Raw genomic sequence first — 12,885 nt, 5'->3', positions numbered from 1 at the left:
TTACCCTTCTGCTGTTATGAATGCAGTGCAGAATACGAACATTTTAATCACTCTCAATGCCCTTAGTCCCTGAAGGAAGCACTTCTTGTCTGTTAGCCTGACTGAGATGAGGAATCCCCTGGATGGAGAACTTCAAGCAAACACAATAACTTACATCTCAGATGTCCTTCTTTTTCAAGGACCGCAACATCTCCTCCTCAGTGGTAGGTAACACCCTTGACTGTGTCTCCCGCATTTCCTGTAACTCATCCCTCACACCCCATCCCTGCAATAACAACCAAAACAGAATTCCCCTCATCTTCACGCATCACCGCACCAACCTCTGGATCCAATGCATCATCCTCTGACACTTCCGCCATCCGTAATCCGATGCCACCACCAGACATTTTTCCCTCCCCACCCTTACCTGCTGTCTGGAGGGACCACTCTCTCCGTGACTCCCTTGTCCGCTCCACACTTCCCTCCTGCTCCACCATCCCCAGCACTTTTCCCTGCAACTGCAGTAAGTGCTACACCTGCCCCCACACCACCTCCCTCGCCCCCATCCCAGGTCCCAAGATGACTTTCCACATCAAGCAGATGTTCACCTGCACTACTTCTAATGTGGTACACTGTATCCGCTGTTCCCGTTGTGGCCTCCTGTACTTTGGGGACTGCTTTGCGGAACACCTATGCTCGGTTTGCACCAAACAACTGCACCTCCCAGTCGCAAACCATTTAAACTCCCCCTCCCATTCCTCAGATGACACGTCCATCCTGGGCGTCCTGCAGTGCCACAACAATGCCACCCAAAGGTTGCAGGAACAGCAACTCATATTCCGCTTGGAAACCCTGCAGCCCAATGGTATCAATGTGGACTTCACAAGCTTCAAAATCTCCCCTCCCCCACCGGGTCCCAAAACCAGCCCAGCTTGTCCCCGCCTCGTCAACCTGTCCTTCCTCCCACCTATCCCCTCCTACCACCTGAAGCCCCACCCCCTTCTCCTACCCACTAACCTCATCCCGCTTCCTTGACCTGTCCATCCTCCCTGGACTGACCTATCCCCTCCCTAACTCCTCACCAACACTCATCTTTACTGGCTCCATCCCTGCCTCTTTAACTTGTCTGTCTCCAGTCCACCTATCTTCTCCTCTATCCATCTTCTGTCTGCTTCCCCCCCTCCCTATTTATTTCAGAGCCCCCTTCCCCTCCCCCATTTCTGATGAAGGGTCTAGGCCCGAAACGTCAACTTTCCTGTTCCTCTGATGCTGCTTGGCCTGCTGTGTTCATCCAGGTCTACACCTTGTTATCTCATAGTAACTACTCTGATTTTTTTCACTGGAGCGTAGGTGGTTGAAGGGTGACCTTATAGAGGTAAATAGCAAGTATCCGTTCCATCGCGTGGGGCACCTCAAGAGCAGGAGGCATCTTTTTAAGATGAGAGGAGAAAGATTTAAAAAAGACATGAGGAACAAATTTTTTACACAGTGGTTCTTATGTGGAATGAACTTCTAGATGAAGTGATGAATGTGGGTACAATTACAACATTTAAAATACATTTGATGAGTATATGAATAAAAAAGGATTGGAGGGATAGAGGCCAAGCGCTTGGAGGTGCGGCTAGTTTACTTTGGGATAATGGTCAACATGGACTAGTTGGACCATAGCGTCTGTTTCTGTGCTACATAGCTCTGTGATTACAGTTCTGTAGAGTAATTCAATGGTGTATCAAGCTTTGTCAGCAATAACACTTCTTTGTTAAATCATTAACAAAGATCAGACCAACTATTTATCATACTTACATCAGAGAGGAGTCAAAGTTTTATATCAACACAATGTAATGGCGATATCAATAGTTTTGCTGTGTTTCACAGTTCAAAGAACATAAATTGCTGAATTTTCCCATTTTATACTTTCTGGTCTGCAAGTGACTTGTACTAGAATATTGGTTACACAGATGCTGCAAGCCCTCAAACATCCTTCTTAAATGATTGTCAGCAGTTTTGTTTTGTTGAAACCCTTTCCATGTATACTGGAGGGATTAACAACATTGAGCCCAATCTTAGTCAGACTTGTTGTTGAAATTTGCTATGATTTCATCTTCCTACCCTGAGGATCCAATGGTTAATTGGTTTGGCTTCTTGTTTGCGTTTTGAAAAACAACATCATAGTACCGTTCCTGGTTTAGGCTGAATTAAGGGAAATAGTCCCTGAGGACCCGAGGTGGACGTGGCCCTTTTAGTTTCTTCCTTATATCCTCCTACTACTAGGAAGCGTCTACACAACTTTCATAATGGCCTTTTTTCCTATCGCAGTTCCTCAACTCTACCCGCACAGATTTTATGATTTCAAACTCTACATCACTTCTTGCTCTTGGTTTAATTTCATTTCTTACCAATGAGGCAATCCTACCCCGTGATGCTGTGCTGAATTTTTATACTAATCCTAAGGTCTATCTAACCTCCACCCTTACCTTATACTATCATCCGTATGCCTATCTAATAGCTGCTTAAATGCCCCTAATGAGACCGACTCCACTACTCTCTCTGGCAATGCATTCCACGCCCCTATCACTCTCTGAGTGAAGAACCTACCTCTGGCATCTCTCCTAGATGTAACTCCGCTCACTTTAAAACTATGCCCCCTCATAATAGCTACTCCGCCCAAGGAAAAAGTCTTTGGCTGTCCACTCTATCTACACCTCTGATCATTTTGTACACCTCTATCAAGTAACCTCTCATCCTTCGTTGTTCTAAAGAGAAAAGCCCTAGCTCTCTCAACCTTTCCTCATAAGATCTTCCTTCCATTCCAGGCAACATCCTGGTAAATCTCCTCTGCACCTTTTCCAATGCTTCCACATCTTTCCCGTAATGAGGCAACCAGAACAGGACACAATACTCCAGATGTGGCCGAACCAGGGTTTTGCATAGCGGGACCATAACTTCACAGCTCTTGAACTCAATCCCTATATTAATGAAAGCTAACACACCATACGCCTTCTTAACAACTCTATCCACCTGGGTGGCAGCTTTCAGGGAACTGTGGGCATGAACCCCGAGATCCCTCTGCTCCTCCACACTGCTAAGAATCTTTCTATTAACCCTGTATTCTGCTTTCAAATTTGTCTTTCCAAAATGAATCACCTCACACTTTTCAGGCTTAAACTCCATCTGCCACTTCTCAGCCCAGCTGTACATCCCATCAATGTCCTTTTGTAACCTAGAACAGCCCTCCGCGCTATCCACAACTCGACCCACCTTCGTATCGTCCGCAAACTTACTAATTCACCCTTCCACTCCTTCATCCAAATCATTTACAAAAATCACAAATAGAAGATGATCCAGAACAGATCTTTTTGGTACACCACATGTGTTAGAAGCTTATTTCACTTGTTTTGTACCCCCATGCATTTAAATACAACACCCTCAGTCCTGTGTATACCACCCTCCTTCTCATAGTTGTCCCCTTCTCTGCCATGGCTGAAGTTAGATTCCTGAACCTATCCATGCTTTCTGTTCCACTGTTTATTCTAGAAACTTTAATAACCGCTACTTAGGCCTTGCCACCACCAGCAACCCCCCAAACACCACTACCCCCACCCCCACCAACCATTTTAACATTTTCAATAATTTTCTATGCAACGAATCCACCCTCCCACGTTCTGAGGAAGGGTCACTGGACCTGAAACATTAACTCTGTTTTTCCCCTTCACAGATGCTGCCAGACCTGCTGAGCTTTTCCAGCAACTTCTGTTTTTGTTCCACCCTCCACAATTTAGGTTGAAGCCCTATCCACTGCCCTAGCCATGCAATTTGCCAGGACTCTGATCCCAAAATGATTCAGGCAGAGCCTATCCCATCACAACAGCTCCTTCTTTCCTCAGTACTAGTGGCAATGTCCCATGTATTCAAATCCATTTCTCCCACACCAATCTGTGAGCCATGTATTTACCACTTTAATTTTATTGACACTGTGCCAAGTAGCTCAGGTCATAACCCAGAGATTATTGCCTTTGGTTATTTAGCCCCTGGAAGCTCACATTCCCTCAGCAGAAACTCCTTCCTCTTTCTATCTATATCATTGTTATCTACATGGGTCACATCAACTGAATCTTTCCCCTCCCGGTCTAAGTTCCTCTTCAGCCTAGCTGGGACATCTTGACAACCAGGAGTTGGGTGTGTTGTTAATGAGGAGCATATTCAGAAGTTGCTGGAAAAGCTCAGCAGGACTGGCAGCATCTGTGAAGAAAAAAAAACAGATTTAATGTTCCTCAAAAACCTCTTATTAATGAGGTGAGCTTGGTAAGATATGGTAAGAAATCTCATTGCATGTCATGGTGTGAAACCTCCCCCCCCCTCCCCAAAACACGTAGCCAAAAAAGTTTGGTGCAGCCCCATTTTTACTTTTGCTGACCTTTTCTAGAAGTAGAGCCTGTGCCGGCTGGGGTGGGGGGCACTTTTCTGTCACAAATACAAAAATAATCACATACTGTATGGTAAAATCCTAAACGTGCACAGGCTTAGTTTTGAAACTCAATTACAATATTAGCGGTTGAAATGTTTGAACTTGGGCAAATGAGAGCAGCAAGAGCAGTTGGATTTTGTCAAGGTTAGCACCTTGTGGTCAGTAACAAAAACCTCCCCCGCATACTCAGTAATGTGGATTCCTTCACTTGTGGAATTGCCTCCAGGAATTCTGCTGAAAAGTGTCAGATCAGCAAGAGGATGTGGTCAATCAGTGAACTAGAATCATACAAGAGCAGCATCAGGGATTACCGGATGTAGCAGTTGTGGAGTCTGGAGGTGACTGTATGTGAAAACATCAACAGTTCTACTGAGGAAAATAAATTAGACGTCAGAACTGGAAATCCTGTGCCCTGATGTGATTGCCCATCCTTGGCTCTTTTGCATTCCCAACTATAATCTGTTCACCTTGGTGACCGGGCCTTCAGCTGACTAGGCTTCAAGGCCTGGAATTTCATTCTGAAATCTATCTGCTTTCGAGCTCATTATCTCACCATTTTAACACGCTTGAGAAAATTCTTTTCCTTTAAATTTGTTCACAGGTTGTGGACGTCATTGGTTAAACCAGCATTTCTTGCCTATCTATAAATTATTTGTCCTCATATGTCCTCATGTGACTGCTTTTCAGAATTGGTTTGGTAAGGCACCTGTAAAGTACTGCTGGACTTTAAAGAAGCTATATAAATGCAAATAATGTTGTTTGAAGCAACAAAGCGAAACGGAAGAAATAAATATCTTGCATAGGCATAGTACTTTTCCTAATTTAAGCATATGCCTAAACTCATTATGATCTTTAAAGTATTGTTGTCACATTTGTAACACAGTATGTAGCGTCTAATTTATAGGGAATAAGTGCCCGCAAACAGCAATGACCAAATGGCTAGATACTCTGATGTAGTTAAAATGATAGAGGGATAACTGGATGTGAGTTTGCTCGCTGAGCTGGAAGGTTAGTTTTCAGACGTTTCATCACCATTCTATGTAACGTCATCAGTGAGCCTCCGACGAAGCGCTGGTGTTATGTCCCACTTTCTATTTATCTGTTTAGGGATAACTATTGGTCATAACATCCCTTGTTCTTTTGAATATGATGCAAGGGATCTTGTACAACCATTTGAGAAAGTAGATGGGCTTTTGCCCTATGCAAAACCTGACAGTTAAAATAATGATCAGAGATAATGGGAACTGCAGATGCTGGAGAATCCAAGATAGCAAAGTGTGGAGCTGGATGAACACAGCAGGCCAAGCAGCATTTCAGGAGCACAAAAGCTGACGTTTCGGGCCTAGACCCTTTATCAGAGAGGGGGATGGATGTACTGCAAACAAAAGGTTGGCATAGATTGTATATTCAAGTGGCAGGATTGAGACTTTTATAATGCAGTTTCACAGCTCTGATGTTTCTGGCATAAGGAATAAACTCCAGCAAACATTTCTGTAATATAGTGTACCATAATTGTGCGCAAGATTCAAAGCACAGCTACAATTGGCGAACTATCATTACAATTACTGGCAGGGACAAAATATCTTCCTCATGAAATATACTGATCAATTTGGCTTTACTCTAATAATAACTTCAGGAGAAATGGTTTTTCTTGCATCATGCCAAGTTGGGTTTATAAATTCCATCACGTGAGGCTTTGCAGAAAATTCAAGTTGCTAAGAATTACAAACAGCACCCAGCATTCTTAAGGCTTCACCTCTTCCCTATGTTTTCAAACCACTTTTTCCATTTGCAGGCAAGGCAGTGGATAAAGCATGCTACTGTAAGTAAAATGTCCTCAGATATTACATCATCATCATCAGTTTCTCATAGGAATCAACAAACTGACCTTTGCTATCTCTCAAAATAATGCTTGGAACATAAAGTAACGCATTTTCTAAAGAGAAGGAGTGAGATATACAATTTAAATACAAGCAAAAGCATATATTAAATGGAGAAGAAGGTTTAAAGTATACATGTTATCAAAGATTGCTACGTGGATTAACATTTAACCCCAAAATCCACAAATGGGATTATTCCTGATTTTCTACTTAATGGAATTGAAAAGCAACATTAAATTCATACAAATACACAATTCATTCACTGCATGTTGCGTACAGCTTAGAGACACCTCAATACGGAGAGGATACAAAAGTTATTGAAACAGGTACAGATAGGGAGGAGTCCTCTCTTTTCATTGGTGCAGGGAAGGTAGGGGCTTGCCTGTCAGAAATTTCTAGTGAGATGAACATGTCCTGATTCTGGTCATTCTATCAGATCTAATTCAGTGATAAAGGGGTTGAAGCAAAGACAAGATGATGAGAACTGGCCTGCTGCCAGTTTCCACAAGCTTGGCTGCTGTGGTCTTCAAATGAACTTTGAGCTCGCGATTGCTTGCCTGGAGACAGGCAGAGAAGGAGCTGTTCTATACCATGCCATGCAATCACATCATGGTGCAAGGAGTTGAAAAAAGACAATAGAACTATCAAGTCTAAAAAGATCTGTGGGAATTAGATCTGACAAAAAGAGAAGTCAGTCTATGTTGCATTTTCTACACTTGTAGCTGAGCAGAATAAGTCTCCCTTCTCTTTGCTGGCAACGCTCATTCACCATCAGTAATTCTTTGTCACTCCTATTCTACATCAACAAATCAACTCATCCCTCTTCTTTAAAACAGCGCTGCAGGCTTATACTGTATGGCTGCCCTGCTTGATTTTCTGGCCTTCACAGTTGCTGTGCTGCCTACGGCCGTGTGGATCATACAGACAGATCACAGATTACATTTAATTGAAGCTGGGCTTTTAAAGCTGTGGGCCACTGGCCAACAACAAGCAAGTGATATGACGAGAGAAGTAATTAGGTGGAAGATTAGGAAAGAAATGTCACTTGGTTGGTTAAAACGTGGAATTCTGTACCGCAATCCTTTTTGAAACAGAGAGCACCAATTCTATTAAAAAATAAAAAGCCAGCTTGAGAAAGAATAAAAAAAAATCAGAGGACATGGGGAGTAAGCAGAAGAGTGAGATTCCATGTAATGAGGAACAATAAGACTGTGAATCAATGCTCGTGTTCAACTACTTGGTTGACATCTGGCTTTGCAATGATAAATATTACCTGTTTGATAAATGGAATGGATTCTGAGATCTTCCATTGTGATACAATTTATACAGACACACTTCACAGGAGACATTTCTTTCAAATGACCCAACAAAGATTGTCTGGATGTCTGCCAGGTGGTGCCAAGTATGGAAATTGGTGTTGTATTAAGTGGTTTCAGGGATCCGGGATCTGAATAAGTATCACCTCTGTTTGAAAAGACTATCAGCTCAGCAAGACTGCTGCAGGTACTGAACCATAGCTCAACATAGCCTTTATGATCCGTTTTATAGAAAAAAATGGTCTTGTTAATATTAATAAAACACCACAAAAACATTAATTGCCAAATTGGATGTAACAGTTCCTGTCTAGTCCCACAACATTTTTTTTGACTGAAATAAACAGTGTTTGCATAACCTGGGTACATTTTCTTGGACACTGCTATTCATTCAGAAAATTTAACTCAAAACCTGGGCATCAGAAAATGACATTGATCCAAAAGACCATGAGGTAATCTGCCATGAGCTGGCATGTCCACAAGAAAACCAGCCAATGGGAGGTCTGGTAATAGGCAAGACTGTAACTGAAGCAGCGAAAGCCTAAGATATTCTTCAGCAGTCCAGAAGATCATTGCTGTACTCTGTGGGTCTTTAGGGCAATTTGAAAACTAAACTGTTGAGTTATGGCCTGCATTAGCTTCAATCCGATTTTCACAGGTGTAGCCTAGTGAAAAACCTGCTGCCGTTTACAGCACAGACCATATGTTAACAGACATAGCCAGAATGCTTATATTAAAATGTTCCCGGTAGCTTTGAACGACTATTCTTGTCACATGTGATGGAAATAGCAGCCAGTCATCTCTCAGAAACTCTAGGACAAGTGAGTGATCTCAAGTATTTTGACTTCACACCCATCTAAAAAAGAAGAAACCATTAAGGTACTTAAAATGAGTCTAGTCATTGTTATCGCTAGTCTTTTATTGGGTCAAGGATTTGGCCACATTGTGCAATACTCCTGGAATAACAATTCTGCTGACTCATTTATTATTTATTGAATCATATATATACGCCATCTAGAAGACCTTGTAAATGATGCTCAGAAGATTTTTACATTCATCACTTGTTCAAGTTATAAAAGTAACCTCTAACACCCACTAATATCCTCCTTAATTATCATCTACATCCTGCAGGTCATACTATATTCACCTTTATTGCATATGCTTTCTGTTTGCATAAAAACACAACTAATGTGTCTAAAGCTGCAGTCAGCTCCAGTGTTCAAATGTGATTTGAGCAGCTGACATTTGCAATCATACTTGCAATCTGGTCGTGTAATCTATTAACAGTTGTAAAAATGCGAAACCATCGAGAACAATCAAATCTCACCAAAAGAAAAGAATGAGAGAACGTGGAGGTAAGGAATGATGGAAATGGAGATGGAAACACAGAATTAGGAAGGGACCAGAAAAAGATGAAAAATCTCTAATCGTCTCTCTAACAGAGCATTTTCAGTAAGTGCATTCTAAAGAAAACAAATGGGGATAACACTTACTGTAGAAAACCACATCACTTTGAGAATCCAGATAGTCAATGCAAAATTCACAACTAAGATGATGAGAAGCAGTAGCACAAATAAATAAAGGCATCGCTTCCTCCAGCCATAGATCCCAATCTTGTAGACATATTGGTTCTCTGGCCTCTGCAGGCTACAGCCTTGTGTTGTCAGGTATTGTTCCCGTACCATCTGCTGGGAAAGGGAGAGAAGGGAAATTAGTAACATTCTGTAAACAAATAAAAATATTTTATTTTCGACAAGCCCTGTAGATTGTAAAATGGATACACCGAGTATTTAAATAAGATCCACTTGATGGAAAATGGTGGTGTATGTTACTCAAGTTCTGTTAAAATAAAAGGTAAAGCCACCAAACACCTGCTCTTTTATTTGAGAGGATTGGTGGTAGTTTATCCTGAGGGTCGCCGCACCTCTGGTGAGGGGTGAGGTTGAGAAGATGGCACTTTCACTGCAATGTCAGCTGGTGCAGGAATTGAACCCTTGCTGTTAGCATCACTCTGTTACAAATCAGCTGTACAGCCAACAGTGCTAACCAACCCCCTGTTTTATAATGAAAGGTCAGCGCACAGGCAGATCTGTCACTGTCAGGAAATTGGCAAAATAACTTCTAAATAAAAGAGAAATCAACTCCAGGTGATTATCAGGAAGAAAAGAACACCCATAATGTATAATGCATCAGGCATAGAATTCCCAAGGCATTCCATTAATAAAAGCTTTGAGTTACGCTGGGAGATTAAAATTTTGTTGACATGGTCTATTTATCAACAATAACAGCAGGCAACATCTGTTACAAAGCTTCCCGATGCAGAAGCAAATCAAGTGTCAGGGAGCTGGGAAATTCTGCAAGCCCTAGAATTACATGTTCAAGCCAGGTGTGTCCCAGCAGACCTCCCATCCGCAAAACCTACATAATTCTTCCCTCTGCTATTTTCACAACAAGATTCACTGCCTGAGAACTTAATCGAATGAAGGCAGGACCCAGAGCGAGGCCCATTTATAGTTCTGCATCTCCACAAGGGAATAATGGTTTACTGTGCTCAGCACATACAATTTGACAAACATGATTAAATCTCTTCACTTTTGCAACTAAATTATTCCAACCTGTTAAACAACTTAATTGTCAGATTTTGTGCTGTTAAGATCCATGAGCTCTTCCCAGTAAACTCCAGCTGTGCTCACCTCCATTGTATCTCCATGCTCTGAGGGTGATTTACAGAAAAACTTCAAACTAAGTAGGAAAGCAACTGATTGTAATCAGACCAGGCCAGTATTTACAGGCATGTTGAGCTTTCTCACCCTGAGACAGGCACTGGTTTGAATGCAGGCCTGACAGTAAATTCATGCAAATTCAGGCAGCCTGTGAATTACTCTCATTAGCCCATTTTCTAAGCAGCAGATTCAGGGAATGCAGTGCATGCAATATAGGTGGGAGGGAGAGAGGAGGACGGTCCATGGATAGAGCTGTATGTAAATAGATGGGTTAGGTAAGGTGAGGTTGGTAGGTTTACTTAAAGCTAACATTGACCCAGCAATTCAAAGAATACAAAAGCAGGGAGGGGATGGTGAACTTGTATAAAACACTGTTTTAGACTTCAGCTGGAGTCATGTGTATTGTTCTGGGTACTACACAGTATAGGGAACTTGCAAGTGCACTGGAGAGAGTCCAGAAGTGACTTACAAGAATGGTTCTCAGAAATGACAATTTTTGATTATGAGGACACATTGAAGAGATTGGGAGTGTTCTCCCTGAAATGCAAAAAACTGAAAGGAGATTTGATAGAAGATTTCAAAATCATGCGTGGCTGAGTACTGTTGATAGAAAGAAGTCGTTCCTACTTGTAAATGGAACAAGAATGAGAGGGTATAAATTTAAGGTGATGTGCAAAAGAAGCAAGAGTGAAGTGAGAACAGACTTCTTAATGCGAGTTGTTAGAGTTTTGAATGCACTGCCTGAAAATGTGGTGGAGGCAGTTTCAATTTGAATCATTCAAGAGGGCATTGGCTGATTATTCGGACAGAAATAATGTGCAACGGTATGAGAGAGAAAGAAGGAGATAGCACGTGGTAATGATGCTTGTTTGTAGAGCTAGTACAAGCATGATGGACCAAATGGCCTCTTTCTACTCTGTAACATTTCTGTGATTCTGAGCTCGTAGCCATCTGGCCAATTGAAGTCAATCTTCATTCACTGTGTGAAAAAGTAATTGTGGCTGGGGTCCACCGTTGGAAGAGCTGTAATCTCCTGGCGAACATGCTGAGGTGGAGAATGGTATTTCCAGACATCCATCTTGCAAAGCCAACTTGTGTGCTTACTGGGCTGTAAAAGGCACAGTTGGACATTTTATAAAAGGGCTCCCTCTGCCAGTGATGACCTCCATCTTGATGTGCTCTCACAATCTCCACCAAGAGTGGAATTACCCAACACCACTTAGTGGGTTTGCCACTTACACAGCGACTCAGGCATGCCCATTGCCTCTTCCAGTTGTGGAGTCTTCCACCGAATCAGACAGAGCTGCTAGCTGTGGCCTCTTAATTGGTTCTCCAACTAAAGTTCAGCTCATTGTTGCTGACTGCCATCATTTTATCTGAGACTACCCTTTCAAGTAAATGAAGCTGGTGTTAAGCATCACTGTTGCTAATGAAATTCAAGATAATTTAATAGTCAGTGCTTAAATTCTATTCAACATCTGATTTGTTTTGCCTGAAAATGCAGGTTTCATGTTCGTCTCCTCCACTTGCCCTTTGTAAGGTGTTAGATAGAAATTATACATCAGTGGGGTCATCATTGAAATAGAAAATTTATGAAGGTAACTTGCTGCCGATCCAGTCAGACATCAAATGTTGCATATTTATTTCAGTCCATGTGGCAGCAGTGTGAAAACTTGCTTAATTTAAGGGATATTGTATTTGGAACCATTATTGATGAAAACAAATGCCAGAAAGGTAATCACTATCTGAGTTTGACGAAGGTTCCAATGGAATGGACAAAATTCCCAGGATGTAAACTAAAGCATAAACAATGAAGTATGGGGTCACTTACTCTTCTGTCTTTTGCACAATTCATGGCTCCCTAAATAGAAAGTACACCATTATGATAACTTGTCCTTAGGACCGCATCACTGGATTTTCGAAAAGAAGACATTGCTGCCAGCACTACCCTCCTCCACTCCTCACCTTAAGCTGCAGCACACTGCATCGTAAAGCCTCAAGCACCTGGTTGTGCCCCTAATGGTGTGCATCAATGGCACAGCTTTATAAGACTTTGGTTAGGCCACACTTAGAATATTGTGTTAATTTGGTTGCCATACTATGGGAAGGATGTTGAAGCTTTGGAGAGGGTGCAGAAGAGGTTTACCAGGATGCTGCCTGGATTAGATGGTATGAGCTACAAGGAGAGGCTTGTAAAACTCAGGTTGTTTTCACTGGAGCATTGAAGGCTGAGGGGAGATTTGATAGAAGTTATAAAATTATGAGATGCATAGATAGGGTTGAAGGTCAGAATCATTTTCTCCCAGAGTTGAAATGTCTATGACCAGGGGGCATGCATCTAAGGTGAGGCGGGGAAAGTTCAAAGAAAGTGTGAAGGGTAAGTTTGTTACACAGAGAATGGTGGGAGTCTGGAATGCTCTGCCAGGGATGGTGGTGGATGCAGATATGTTCAGGGAGTTTAAAGGACTTTTAGATAAGCACATAAATATTCAAAGAATGGAGGGATGTGGACCAGGAGGAGGAAG

The 12,885-nt window shown here is 42.1% G+C and overlaps 1 protein-coding gene across 7 annotated transcripts in view; it reads right to left on the bottom strand.

Moving 5' to 3' along the window:
• The window catches only part of LOC125453034 (gamma-sarcoglycan), a 644,680-nt gene that overhangs the window by 285,101 nt on the left and 346,694 nt on the right, over positions 1-12,885 (bottom strand). For 4 of the 7 annotated variants that reach the window (XM_048532079.2, XM_048532072.2, XM_048532074.2 and 1 more), the window contains one exon: positions 9,131-9,322. In XM_048532079.2, coding sequence (XP_048388036.1) covers positions 9,131-9,322 — 192 coding nt within the window. Of the gene's footprint in view, positions 1-9,130; positions 9,326-12,885 lie in introns of all 7 variants that reach the window. The other 3 variants (XM_048532075.2, XM_048532078.2, XM_059646671.1) reach the window with 1 other exon arrangement.

This window comes from Stegostoma tigrinum, chromosome 6, assembly GCF_030684315.1.
Source record: "Stegostoma tigrinum isolate sSteTig4 chromosome 6, sSteTig4.hap1, whole genome shotgun sequence".
Lineage (NCBI taxonomy): Eukaryota > Metazoa > Chordata > Chondrichthyes > Orectolobiformes > Stegostomatidae > Stegostoma > Stegostoma tigrinum.
The sequence above is the reverse complement of the archived record's forward strand: the minus strand, read 5'-3'. Positions and strand labels throughout refer to the sequence as shown.